The sequence below is a fragment of the Lathyrus oleraceus genome, chromosome 4, assembly GCF_024323335.1.
Source record: "Lathyrus oleraceus cultivar Zhongwan6 chromosome 4, CAAS_Psat_ZW6_1.0, whole genome shotgun sequence".
NCBI classification, from domain to species: Eukaryota; Viridiplantae; Streptophyta; class Magnoliopsida; order Fabales; family Fabaceae; genus Lathyrus; species Lathyrus oleraceus.
Window position 1 is genome coordinate 477,191,752 of NC_066582.1, and position 11,713 is coordinate 477,203,464.

An 11,713-nucleotide genomic window follows, 5' to 3' on the forward strand; every position below is an offset into this window, starting at 1 on the left:
TTTGGAATGTGCAATGCGCTTAAAGCAGAATTGTGGGGTGTGTATGAAGGTTTAAAATTCAGCTAGAATTTAAAAGGATAGAAGTAAATGTGGACTCTAGTATTATTGTTAACATCCTAGAAATGGTTATTCTCTTGGTATAAATGGTATGTCGTTGTTAAACAAATCCTACTACTAATTGACAAGCATGATAAAGTGAAGTAGTCCATTCGTTTAGAGAAGTCAATAAATATGCGAACACACTCCTAATGCATAAGTAATCAGTGATATCGAAGAAGTCTTTTTTGACGATGCACCAGATTTTATCAAGATTTTGCTTGATAATTATGTAAAAGGAGTTGCTTTCCCTATAATTATCTTGTTTGTTGTAGTTTTATTTTTCTTCGGGCTTAGGCCTTCCCTGGGCAAAAAAAGGTTATTTGAATTGAATTGAACAGTTTTAATTTATTCAAAAATAAATTAAATCAAAGTTATTGATTTGATATATCGGTTTGAAATTCTGAACCGTATCAAATCGTAAGAAGATTATCTTGTTCAAACTTAACTGATATACTTTTATTTGAATTTTTCAATTTTTTTTAAACATTTTTTATTTTTAATTTTAGTTTGATTCGATTTTAATTTCACTTGATTGATTATGCAACATAATTCAATTATCTAATTAAATATAACGTTTGTTATTTTAACTTCGATTTGATTGGATTCTAACCATATTTTTTAACAATTCTAAAATTTGAGGATGCAAATAGAAATCTTATGCACACGCGTGAGAGAATAAAAAGCCCAATTTAAAAAGGAATATGAAAGCTGGGCCTGAAACTCACTTCAATTTCAATCTCCTCACAGACCTACTCTCTCTCTCTCTCTCTCCATCGTGTCGTGACTGTATTTTCCGGTGAGTTAGCTTCTCTTTGGGGAAAACACCCACCGGTGAGTTCATCTTAGTTGATTCACAATTTTCATCTTGTTGTTGATTACAGAGGCAAAATGGGTATCATTGAGAAGATCAAAGAAATTGAGTTCGAGATGGCTCGGACTCAGAAAAACAAAGCCACCGGTTCTTACTCTTTCCCCTTTTCACTTTATTCAATTTTAATTTCCTCACAACTCCAAAAAATGTTATTTTTTTAGTTCGGCGTTCCTTTAATTATCCTTTTATTTTATATATTTTTGAAATCACTTTATCTTATAAGTTTAGTTGATTGAGTATGGATTAATTTTTGGCTCAGTGTGCTTGATTTTTCATTATCATAGATTTAATTTGAATTTTGTACTGTCTACAATAGAGTATCATCTTGGGCAGCTCAAGGCTAAGATAGCGAAACTAAGGACACAATTGTTGGAACCTCCAAAGGTATGACAACTATATAAAGAGACTTTTAAGTTCAATGTTTTGGTAATATCAATATGTATGATGCCATGATTGTAACACTTGTTTTCTGCATTTCTATGTGATCACACACTTAAGGGTGATTAGAATTGCATTTGGGATGTCCCGTTAAGCCAACCTAGTTAGTAGCTGTGCAGAGACATCCGGCAGGGGTGCGGGTGGGATCGAACCCGCGACATCCCACTTATTCCAGCCACTAGACGATTGGACAAAAAAAATGCATTTGGGTAGTCTTGTCACTTAGGGTATGTTTGGATTTTGGATTTTGGAGGGGAGGACTTGTTTTTATTTTTTAAATTAAGGAAGATATAAATGTTTCTAAAAAAAAATTTAGCGCAATTGAAATGTTATATGAGCGTCTATCTTGTTATTCCATCGATTCTTTTTAAAATCACAAATGTATTACCAAAATATAGACTTAGCTCTCCAAAACCTTCGAACCCAACGTGACTTTAGGATTTTAATTCCATCCTTTTCTGCCTAAGGTAATTGGTTATATATGACTGTCTAATCGAATAGGCTAAATTTCTTAACTGATTATTATGTGTTTTTCAAGGAAATGCAAAATCACATGAGCTAGAATGGTTTTATGGTTTTAGTATTAGGTGTTTGACATTTCCTCCGAGTATGGTGTCTGTTTTAATATTTGTAGATTTAGAAAGGAGGTAATTTTCTTTTTCCTACTTTTTGCTTTGGTAGAACAATATTTGCTCAGAATCTTAGCTTTTATTGCTCTACTTAATTGTTGTTTGAGCTACTGAACAATATATCTCCTCTTATTGTGCGTCATTATCATTACCATTCATATTCACATGAGAGAAAAACAAATGCCTATGGAGGGACCATTGCTAGATTTCCTCTGTTAATGGTCTTGGTTAACTCAGCCATAATTGTTTTTAGTAAAGGATTTGTTTGCAATTCTTGTGTCAGTTTTTGTCTACCCGTTTGAATTGAAGGCATCACATTAATGCTCTGTTTTATGTGTGATCATAGTGTTTATGAATGGATTATGATGCCTTATTCTTTGATGAAAAACCTCTTCCACTTATTTTTTGGGGGTGATTCAACGGTCGTCTTGGCTTCCATCTTTGTGAATAGCACATCAGCGAGCTGAAATGCTCTTTCTTTTTGTTCACTTTGGTTTTTATTTTATTTTGTAGGATTTCTTTTTCCTGTGTTTGTAATCCTTGTATTTTTCCAAATAAAGTATCACCCTACTACAATCTATTTTCTTATGTTCATGAATTCGGTTCATAAATATTTCACGTCTCTTTTTCTTGGTTTAAAAGGCCTAGGTTTCTATATTAGATGTCAGCACATCATGCTATCCTTCTCTACATATTTTTATAAGACGTGGTATCTTGTCATTAATTTATGTAATAGGGTTCTAGTGGCGGTGGAGACGGATTTGAAGTTACGAAGTTTGGCCATGGACGTGTTGCACTGATTGGGTTTCCAAGGTTTGCCTTCAAAATAATTATTTTTATGTGTTTTATTTACTATCACTATTAATATCTAGATTAATTAAATTTGTATTGGGCTTCATTTCTTCACATGTTTGTGTAATGTGTACACACAGCTCTATTTCTTCTATGTGGTATACTCATGCCTAGTTTTTTTTATTGGAAATGTAGAGCTTATCATGTTTAGCCTTTTCATTTGCCAGTGTGGGTAAGTCAACTCTTTTGACACTATTAACGGGCACTCATTCTGAAGCTGCATCTTATGAGTTCACAACTTTGACCTGCATTCCTGGGATTATACACTACAATGATACTAAGATTCAGTTGCTTGATCTTCCTGGAATTATTGAGGGTGCTTCTGAAGGAAAGGGGCGTGGGAGACAGGTAAAACTAAAATTCCTTGTTTCTATCATTCCAGTAATAGCCAGCCTGTAGTGTATTTTTCGCATCTACGTATTGATATTCAGCTTGCAAACAATGCTGTTGTTACATATCTTAATATATCAGGAATGAGTATTGACTAGAATATTATGCGTGAGTATTGACTAGAATATTATGCTTGGTTCTTTTAACTTATTGCTTTGGGAAACATGACTTTGTTACAATAACAGTGAAATGATTTTTGTTTTGTGAATGTTTTCTCAGGTTATTGCTGTTGCTAAATCCTCAGACATAGTATTGATGGTTCTCGATGCCTCCAAAGTAAGTGCAATTTGGCATTTCTTAAGTATTCTTTTCACTCTTTATGTTGTTAGTAACTTAGTATTGCTAGATGATAAAATGGTATTTTGGCTGTTGTGGTAAATTACTCTTTTGAGTTCTGACAATTGTTAATTTAATACATTCTTGGATAGTGCTGACTCATTAAACATTATCATTAAAGTCGCACATCAAACTGACTTTGGAAAAAAAAACTGTTTGCTTTGGAAAAAAACTGGTTGCTTTTTCATTGTAATAATTGTTCTATCACTTTAGTTTTTCTTTGTAAATCAGTGTTGTAAAATAATGGCTATAGCGGCACTATAACACTATAGTGTAGCGCAACAGAATTTGAACAAATTGTTATTGTTCTGTAATACACTATTTAGTACAAACTACGTGTTGTCAGATAGTGGCAATAACAGCACTATAACACAATACTATAGCATAGTAGAATTTGAGCAAACCACTATCGGATGTGAGATTGACAAACTGTTAATATAAGTCACTTTCATAACTCTTTTATCTGATTATATAAGATCGTCTTATTGTTGGATAACGATTCTAACTTCTTCCCTCACTTGGTAAACAATGAATTTGACTTCAACATATTTTGTTTTTCTCCCTTTCATTTCAGTCCTTTAATTACTTGTACTGTTTTAGGCCTCCCACCATCCAAAGAATACACTGTTACTATACCACAATGCCTGTGCATCTGCTCTTTCTTTTCTTTATCTTATTCAAAAATCAATGTTACTTGTGGAAATGCTTCACACTGTTTGGAATTGGATAGATTATTTGCGTTTTTTTTTTATATATTTTTAAATATCTAAACTTTCAATTTTCTTGCCATGACCTTTTTAATGTGTCAGAGTGAGGGTCATAGGCAGATATTGACTAAGGAGCTGGAAGCTGTCGGTTTGCGGCTAAACAAGAGACCACCTCAGGTAATTTTGTGCCTGAATGGATATTTTGCATACATGACATGCAACCTATATTTTTCTTATTTGCGTTTATATATTGTTTCTCATTAATAATTTGGAACTTTATATTTCTTTGCAGATATATTTTAAGAAGAAAAAGACGGGTGGCATTTCATTCAACAGCACAATGCCCTTAACTCATGTGGATGAAAAGCTTTGTTATCAGATTCTACACGAGTACAAAATTCACAATGCAGAGGTATCTAGCAAGCTTTAAAGTGATGTCAGTTGTTATTCAGTTATATGAACCTGTCGTTATGAGATTATAATTGTGCAGCTGTAGTCGCCATCACAAATGTTAAATTGCTTTTTACTATTGTGCAGTAAGTTTAAGCATGGCTAGTTGGTGATGTTTCCTTTGGGCCTCCTCTGTTAAAACCTTGAGCCATTAAGTAGAAGCCCAGGAAATATTTAAATCTATAATATAATTTCTATAGCACACCTTTCGCACAATGACCCTGTTTTATCCGTACAGAAACAGACTTGTAAGGTGAGAGTGTCATTCACTCTTTATAAGCTATTTTCAGACTTCATAAGATTTAGGTTTTTCCCATTACTCTCCCTCATGCTCAACAGTATTTGGTTTGGTGTGTTGATAATATGGCGGGTATCCCGAATTTAAAGTCTCTGACTAGACCCCTAAATGCTGTAACTCTTTGGTGGAGACTGAAGAATGATTTTATATCCATTAATGTTTTTCATATGGCAAGTGATCATTTGCTCAGTCATTGCTTTCTTTCTGAAATTAGTAGAATAATATTTTTCTGTTAGGGAAAGCAAACTTAAGTTGCTTTGCTACCTGAAAATAATTAATGAACTCCTTAATTGGGATTTCATTTGTTCTATAAATTGTTCTTCATTTTATATGCATGCTCTATCACGTCTTGCCGTATCTGAGGTTTCGTTGCTAACCCACAGCAAGTCTCTCTTTTTTTGTGTGTAGCTATTTAACTTAGTCAATATATATTGAGTTTAACATTCTCTCTCTAGAATGAAATATAAGGAAAATTTGATCAAATTATGCATATTAAGAAAGAGAGTTGATTATGTTTAATATATTCAATTTCAATAAAAATTTAGTCTATTGCCTAAGTTACCCTTCATGACTAGTAAATTGGTCCATTGGAAATACAAAATGTTGAACTAAAGGAGAGATATTTTAGAGATTTTTTTTACAGCTTAGAAATACTATCATTAAATAGAGAGAAGTAGTTACGATTTGCTTATATTTCATTCCATAAAGCACGAGATAAAATTTGCTTAAAATTTATTCCAGAGAGTACTTGATATCACTTCTTCCTTTTCAGTTTTCTCTCTTTCCAAGTAGATGCAAATTTTTAAATTAATGAAAACTGTGATTACGAAGAGCAGACTGACTCTTCTTTGTATAATGTAGAAGTGTTGAGTTTAACCTGTAATTGGCTTTTTTGCCAGTGATAGAATCATGCCATCTTGATGAACTATGTAATTTTCCTTACTATATTTATCATACTATAGTTGTTTTATTTTCCCCCCTTCTGTAATATTCCTATATGAAGGAGACAGCTTACAACTTCAATTTTCAGATCCTTTTCCGTGAGGATGCGACAGTGGATGATTTCATAGATGTCATTGAAGGAAACCGTAAATACATGAAGTGTGTATATGTCTACAACAAGATAGATGTTGTTGGTATTGATGATGTGGACAGATTATCCCGGCAACCAAATTCTGTTGTCATTAGCTGTAACTTGAAGGTAGCTGCATGTTTTCAGTGTCAACAAAAGAATACGAGATAAAGTAAAGTTTTACCGATTAATTCTTTTCAACTTTTTTTATGTCGGTAACACACGTTTTCTGTTTTTTTGTAAACAGCTGAATTTAGACAGACTACTTTCAAGGATGTGGGATGAAATGGGTTTGGTTAGAGTTTATACAAAACCGCAAGGCCAGCAGCCAGATTTCAGTGATCCAGTGGTTCTTTCAGCTGTATGTTGCATTATGATTATTGTTATTATGAACACACACGTGCTCCTTATTCTATTTACCTGAAAAACCTTTGGTTACTTTATGTTTTAGGGATTGTTTGGATTGTGACTTATTTGAGCTTATTTACTGGTATAAGCACTCGTGAGACTGTTTCAGAGTTTATGAAAACAACATTTTACATGTCCATAAGCTGTTTTTCAGTTTATCCATAAGCTCTCCACAATAGCTTATATGAAAGTAGTTATATACTTTATTTTATCTTTTGTTCTATAAATAACTTACACATAAGCACGGACTAATATGATAAGTCCTTATGATATAAGCGTTTTTAATTAAGTTGTATATCTAACACAGAACTTTAATCTTCTAATCCATCATTTTCTCTCGCATATTGTTTTAGGATAGAGGTGGCTGCAGTGTAGAAGACTTCTGCAACCACATACATAGAAGTTTGGTGAAGGATGTGAAGTATGTTCTGGTGTGGGGTATAAGTGCTAGGCACTATCCACAACATTGTGGCCTTAGTCACGTTCTTCGAGATGAAGATGTTGTTCAGATTGTTAAGAAAAAGGTTAGAAATCTACCCTTCACCTTGTTTTATGCTGTCTAACTTATCGGTGCACAGTGTTGTGAAATAGCAGCTATAGCATTGCGTAGTTTGAACAAATCACCATTGTTCCACTATATTGTCAAATAGTGGCTATAGTGGCACTATAACACTATTGACAACAACATTGGTTGTGTATCATTGTTCAAATTCTATGTTCTTGACTTGTTACTTGCTGAACACATGTATATTTGCAATGATGAGAGATTGAATATGAATATACAGGAGACAGATGAGGGAGGAAGGGGTCGTTTCAAGTCACATTCCGATGCCCCTGCTCGGATATCAGACAGACAAAAGAAGGCTCCACTTAAACAGTAATTATATGACACCACCTATGATTTCAATGAATTGGTATGTGGATGGAAAGAAAGAGTGGATGTTGGTGATACATCCAGAAGCAAAAGTAGTACTTTTTTTGGTTCTTCTTCCCAAATAGGATTGAATGTTCCTCCTCTTTTAGCACTTTACAAAGTGGAGCACCAATGTTTTCATCACCCATATGTTGTATTTTTTTGTCCTTTCAACAATAGCTATTTATGAATCTATGGAGTCTGCACAATGAGTTGAGAAATAGAAAGCAAGGGAAACATGAACTGCATCTTGAAAATTTTCAGTCATTATTTGTGATTGCATATAATACCTATATGTGCTGATAGTGTGCCTTTGAGGGTAAATCATCATACTACTAGAGTTGAAACTTGAATGAGCCAATGAAGTGTTTCGGTTTGAGCAAATGAGTGAGATAAAAATGAAGAAACTTTTGTATTTTACAGAAATGAAACTTATTGTAAGATTATTGATGCATTTCTATGAGATACAAAGTGAAAAAAAACAATAATTTGGAAGTGATGCATATAAAGAGTACACAATATAAACATAAACTAAACTCATTAAATAAGTTTTGGTTTATATAAGAAGCTCACTTTAGATTGAATCAAAATCTTATTTAAACTAAACGTCCTTTTCCCTATGAAGCTCACTTTCTTTTTCTTTCTTTAACTCCATGTAAAGCTCTTTGTCCTACAAAATGTGTGAGTGGATGGATCCTAGGCTCAAGCAATAATAAAGACTTGACTAAGAATATCATATCCTCATCCTACAAAGTCAATTATTGCAACTTTTCATGGTTAGGCAAAATGTCACCTTCCATTGTTTTATTCTCTCAGTCCTTGTCATGTCAAATAAGTTGTATAACACACTAAAACCAATTATTGTTCATGTTAGGTTTATGTCTAACTTTGTAACCAAATAAACTAGTAACAAATGTTGGTCCTAAAACTATGGTCAATTTCTTTCTTAGCACACAAGAATCACAAAGTTTGGTTTGGATGTATAATTGAATGAAGAGCTTATGTATAAATAACTAAAGATGGAATAAGTTGAATTACTTTCATATAAGTTATAAGTTGTTTTTCTAAAGCTTGTGAAAATAAGCCGAAGATATCTATTTTACAAATATGTCATAATTTGTTTTCATAAACTCTTGAGAAACAATTTCACAAAACAATTTCACAAATACATATCAGATAAACTCAAATACAATCAAACTCTTTTTCATCCCGTCTACTTGCCTCTATGGATTATATCACAAGATGGGATTCTATCAAACTAATGTAAAACTTTGTAGAATCTTTAGCCAAACCTTGTCCCAAGAAGTTATACTATAATGAAGAAAAACATCACAAAAAGTCATTATGATATTATTGAACATGTCAGAATGATAAAAGACCAACATATATATAGCCTCCCTGGATTTTTATCCTAGCAGTAAATGTTGGTTAAAGACCACAATCATCAATAAATGATAACATTTATTAAAAAAGCAAATGGTAGTTCTTGCATCTCAATCTAACACAAAATAACAAAACCAAAAGGTAAGAAAAACTAAGTGATTTGACTTAATTGTTTAATGAACTTCAGTAAAGAATTCGAGAGAACCCGAATTCGAATTCGAATCCGGGTTGAAACAATCATTGACCAGACTTTACTTATTTCCCGACCAAAATTAAATAGGCGGAGAAACTAAACAATTGAGAAGTTCCCTCAAAATATCAGCAAGATCTAAGAAGTTCAATCACAAAAATTTGATTAACTTGTCCACAAGAACATGTTTCATTTCATGAAGCTAACAGTGTTACAGAAAATCACAACTGTGAAGTCCTCAAATTGATGCTACATTAATTAGATTATCAACTAAAGCTATGAGCCTTTTTAAACATAAAACCAATACGGAAGAAATCGCGCAGAAGAAACCTTGGACGAGTTACACATAGTCTCACCAGAAAAATTCATTCATTCAGCATCAGAATAAACTTCTTCACTTCACAGCCTCACGAAACCTCGAATTTCAACCTGTTAACTTGATCTAATTCTCTTCTGGTTGACTTTTCCATCAGATTTTAGAGTTCCACTCGAGTCCCCTTCAGACGAAGCTTCTTGCGACTTGTTAAAAGAACTCGAAAGATCAGCATAAAGATCAACCACTCTTCTGATATTGCTATTGAGCTCTCTAATCAAACCGACATTTCTGCTCAGATTATCAGGCATCCTAGACTCATGATTCTGGTTTATCTCATTGATTAAAAGCCGGTTCTGATTCAAAATATCTTGCGCTTGCAGTAAACTCTTCTGAAATACCTGTAAAAGCCTACTATCTACTTGACTCGTTTCGCCTAGTTCTCCGAATATATCACCTTCCATTTTTCAATTACACTTTAGAATTCAATCAACAAATAATCCTGCAAAAAAGTAATATCAACAAAACAATAAATCATGATCAATAAGAAAAAGAAAACAAGACAAAAGTGATGACAATTCTATACAAAAATATAAAGCAGAAAAAACCAACTAAATAAGATGCTTGATCTATCAGATTAGAGCAGATATGAAAAGCAAAAATCAAAAGTTGAAACATGTTTTTTAGGAAGCAAAATCAACACACATGCTTTTACCATATTCTTTCCTCTATCTACCAAGCAACCAAACAAAAGGGTACTAAGGGTTTGATTTGCATAAGATTCTGAAAGACCAAGGAAAAAGAAATCACCAGCTAGAAATGATTTTTCTTTCACTGACTTAAAGTAAAACCCTTTTCAACAAGAAAGAACCTTTTTTTCCTTTTACTGTTACCAATGAAATCAAGATGGAATGGAGCAGAAAACAGTGACACACAAAAAGCACAAAACAACAATAGTGAGAATCCCAAAAGCCAAGTCAATCAATACCATAAAAAAATCTTAACTTCCAATAAAAATAAGACAAACCCATAAATAAAAATTATACCTTTTCATTGCCCAAAAAATAAAATAAAACATGGGTTCAATTTTGCAATAGACAAACAAATCCATCAAACCCATCAAACCCAGAAGACATTATTCAATGATTGTTATGTTATCTTACCTTGACAGAGTGAAGTATCCAAATGGGGTATCTGATGTTGAAAAAAATGATAATTTTATTCTATTTGAGGAGGTAAAAAAGAGATTTTTATGGAGAAAAAACTAGGGGAAAAAGAGAGAATGGAATATGGAAGAAGACCCTGAAATCATGGTGAAAAAAACAAGAGGAAGAGATGATGATGATGATAGTACATGATATGATATATGTGATAAAGTGTGTTAAAACCTCGTTTATATCAGACGCAGGTTATATGCAGTTGTGTTGTGGTCACAGCACAGACAGAATACATGACAGACAGATTCATTCTATAATGCAAGTTGCCCACATTCAATTTCAAGACCAACACCATTTATGTCATTTTACATTTGTTGTTGTTGTTATTGTTGGGATTTGGATTCCTCGAATTAAATATGCTTGCTAATACATTTATTAATTGATTTATTTTGTGATTACATTAATTTTTGTGATTAATCATCAAAAAGTGATGACAATGCTTGTTCAATTAAGTCATGAAAAGTTATCTTATTTGATTATGTGAAGCTATTATAAGGGTTTCTAGTGCAAACTAGAAAATTCTGGTGGGTGCATTTTAAGATCGAATATTTTAACGAGTCTCTGATGCATAAACTATCCGTTATTATAGAAGAAGTTTTTTAATCGACATAATGTTATATAAAAGGGTGAAGAAAGTATCTCGGAGAAAAGAACGTTAAATACGATAAGTAGTTCTTGGACAAAACAAGTCATTGATGTTAAATATGTAATTCTTTGTATTGAAGTCGAAATAGCGTGTTGTAGTTTGTGTCGAACAGAGTTTGTGTTTGTTGTATTTGATATAAAGTCAAATATAGTCTGTCGAAGGAGTCGACAAAGTCGAAATAGACTGACTTAATTTAGTTTTAGTTGAGTTAGTTATTTTGTGATTACTTAGAGTGCAAGTAATCTCATCTATAAGTAGAGATGAGCTCTATTTCATTTGTAAGTGAGAATAATAAAATTTTGTAGTAGCATTGTGTAGTTTCAGAAATCACAGTTGTGATTAACACACATTGCAACAAACACTTAGAATGCAGTTTGCACAATAATACAATCTTCTTTTTTCTCCTCCAAAATGTCTTTTTTCTCTTACTTTCAATTGTCTTGTTTTCTTCTTTCAATTCTCTGTATGGTGTAGAATCATCTTGCAACTAAGGAGTGATTG

The 11,713-nt window shown here is 32.8% G+C and overlaps 2 protein-coding genes across 5 annotated transcripts; one reads left to right on the forward strand and one right to left on the reverse strand.

Annotated features, from left to right (window-relative positions):
* The first annotated feature begins 734 nt into the window (after window positions 1-734).
* LOC127076291 (developmentally-regulated G-protein 2) lies at window positions 735-7,711 on the forward strand. Its single transcript, XM_051017900.1, has 12 exons — window positions 735-895; window positions 981-1,057; window positions 1,287-1,354; window positions 2,774-2,850; window positions 3,057-3,237; window positions 3,499-3,555; window positions 4,425-4,499; window positions 4,615-4,734; window positions 6,101-6,271; window positions 6,390-6,503; window positions 6,904-7,074; window positions 7,336-7,711. The coding sequence occupies exons 1-12, from the start codon at window positions 801-803 to the stop codon at window positions 7,429-7,431; spliced, it is 1,302 nt and encodes a 433-aa protein (XP_050873857.1). The 5' UTR covers window positions 735-800; the 3' UTR covers window positions 7,432-7,711.
* A 1,485-nt stretch (window positions 7,712-9,196) lies between these two features.
* On the reverse strand, window positions 9,197-10,895 carry LOC127076292 (protein ELF4-LIKE 4). Of its 4 annotated transcripts, none has more exons than XM_051017901.1 (2): window positions 10,513-10,895; window positions 9,197-9,851 (listed from the first exon to the last, which is right to left on the reverse strand). In XM_051017901.1, the coding sequence occupies exon 2, from the start codon at window positions 9,811-9,813 to the stop codon at window positions 9,469-9,471; it is 345 nt and encodes a 114-aa protein (XP_050873858.1). In that variant the 5' UTR covers window positions 9,814-9,851; window positions 10,513-10,895; the 3' UTR covers window positions 9,197-9,468. The 4 variants fall into 4 exon arrangements, with proteins under 4 accessions (XP_050873858.1, XP_050873861.1, XP_050873860.1 ...); XM_051017904.1 differs by having other exon boundaries at window positions 10,738-10,893; XM_051017903.1 differs by lacking the exon at window positions 10,513-10,895 and adding an exon at window positions 10,160-10,470.
* Between the last annotated feature and the right edge of the window lie 818 nt (window positions 10,896-11,713).

What these genes read in the sequence shown, in the direction of transcription:
- LOC127076291 (XM_051017900.1), top strand. Translation starts at nt 801, where the DNA reads ATGAAAGCTGGGCCTGAAACTCACTTCAATTTCAATCTCCTCACAGAC. An exon ending in TGTCGTGACTGTATTTTCCG is followed by an intron (nt 896 to 980) that starts GTGAGTTAGCTT and finishes TGTTGATTACAG; the next exon opens with AGGCAAAATGGGTATCATTG. An exon ending in GAAAGGGGCGTGGGAGACAG is followed by an intron (nt 3,238 to 3,498) that starts GTAAAACTAAAA and finishes ATGTTTTCTCAG; the next exon opens with GTTATTGCTGTTGCTAAATC.
- LOC127076292 (XM_051017901.1), bottom strand. Translation starts at nt 9,813, where the DNA reads ATGGAAGGTGATATATTCGGAGAACTAGGCGAAACGAGTCAAGTAGAT.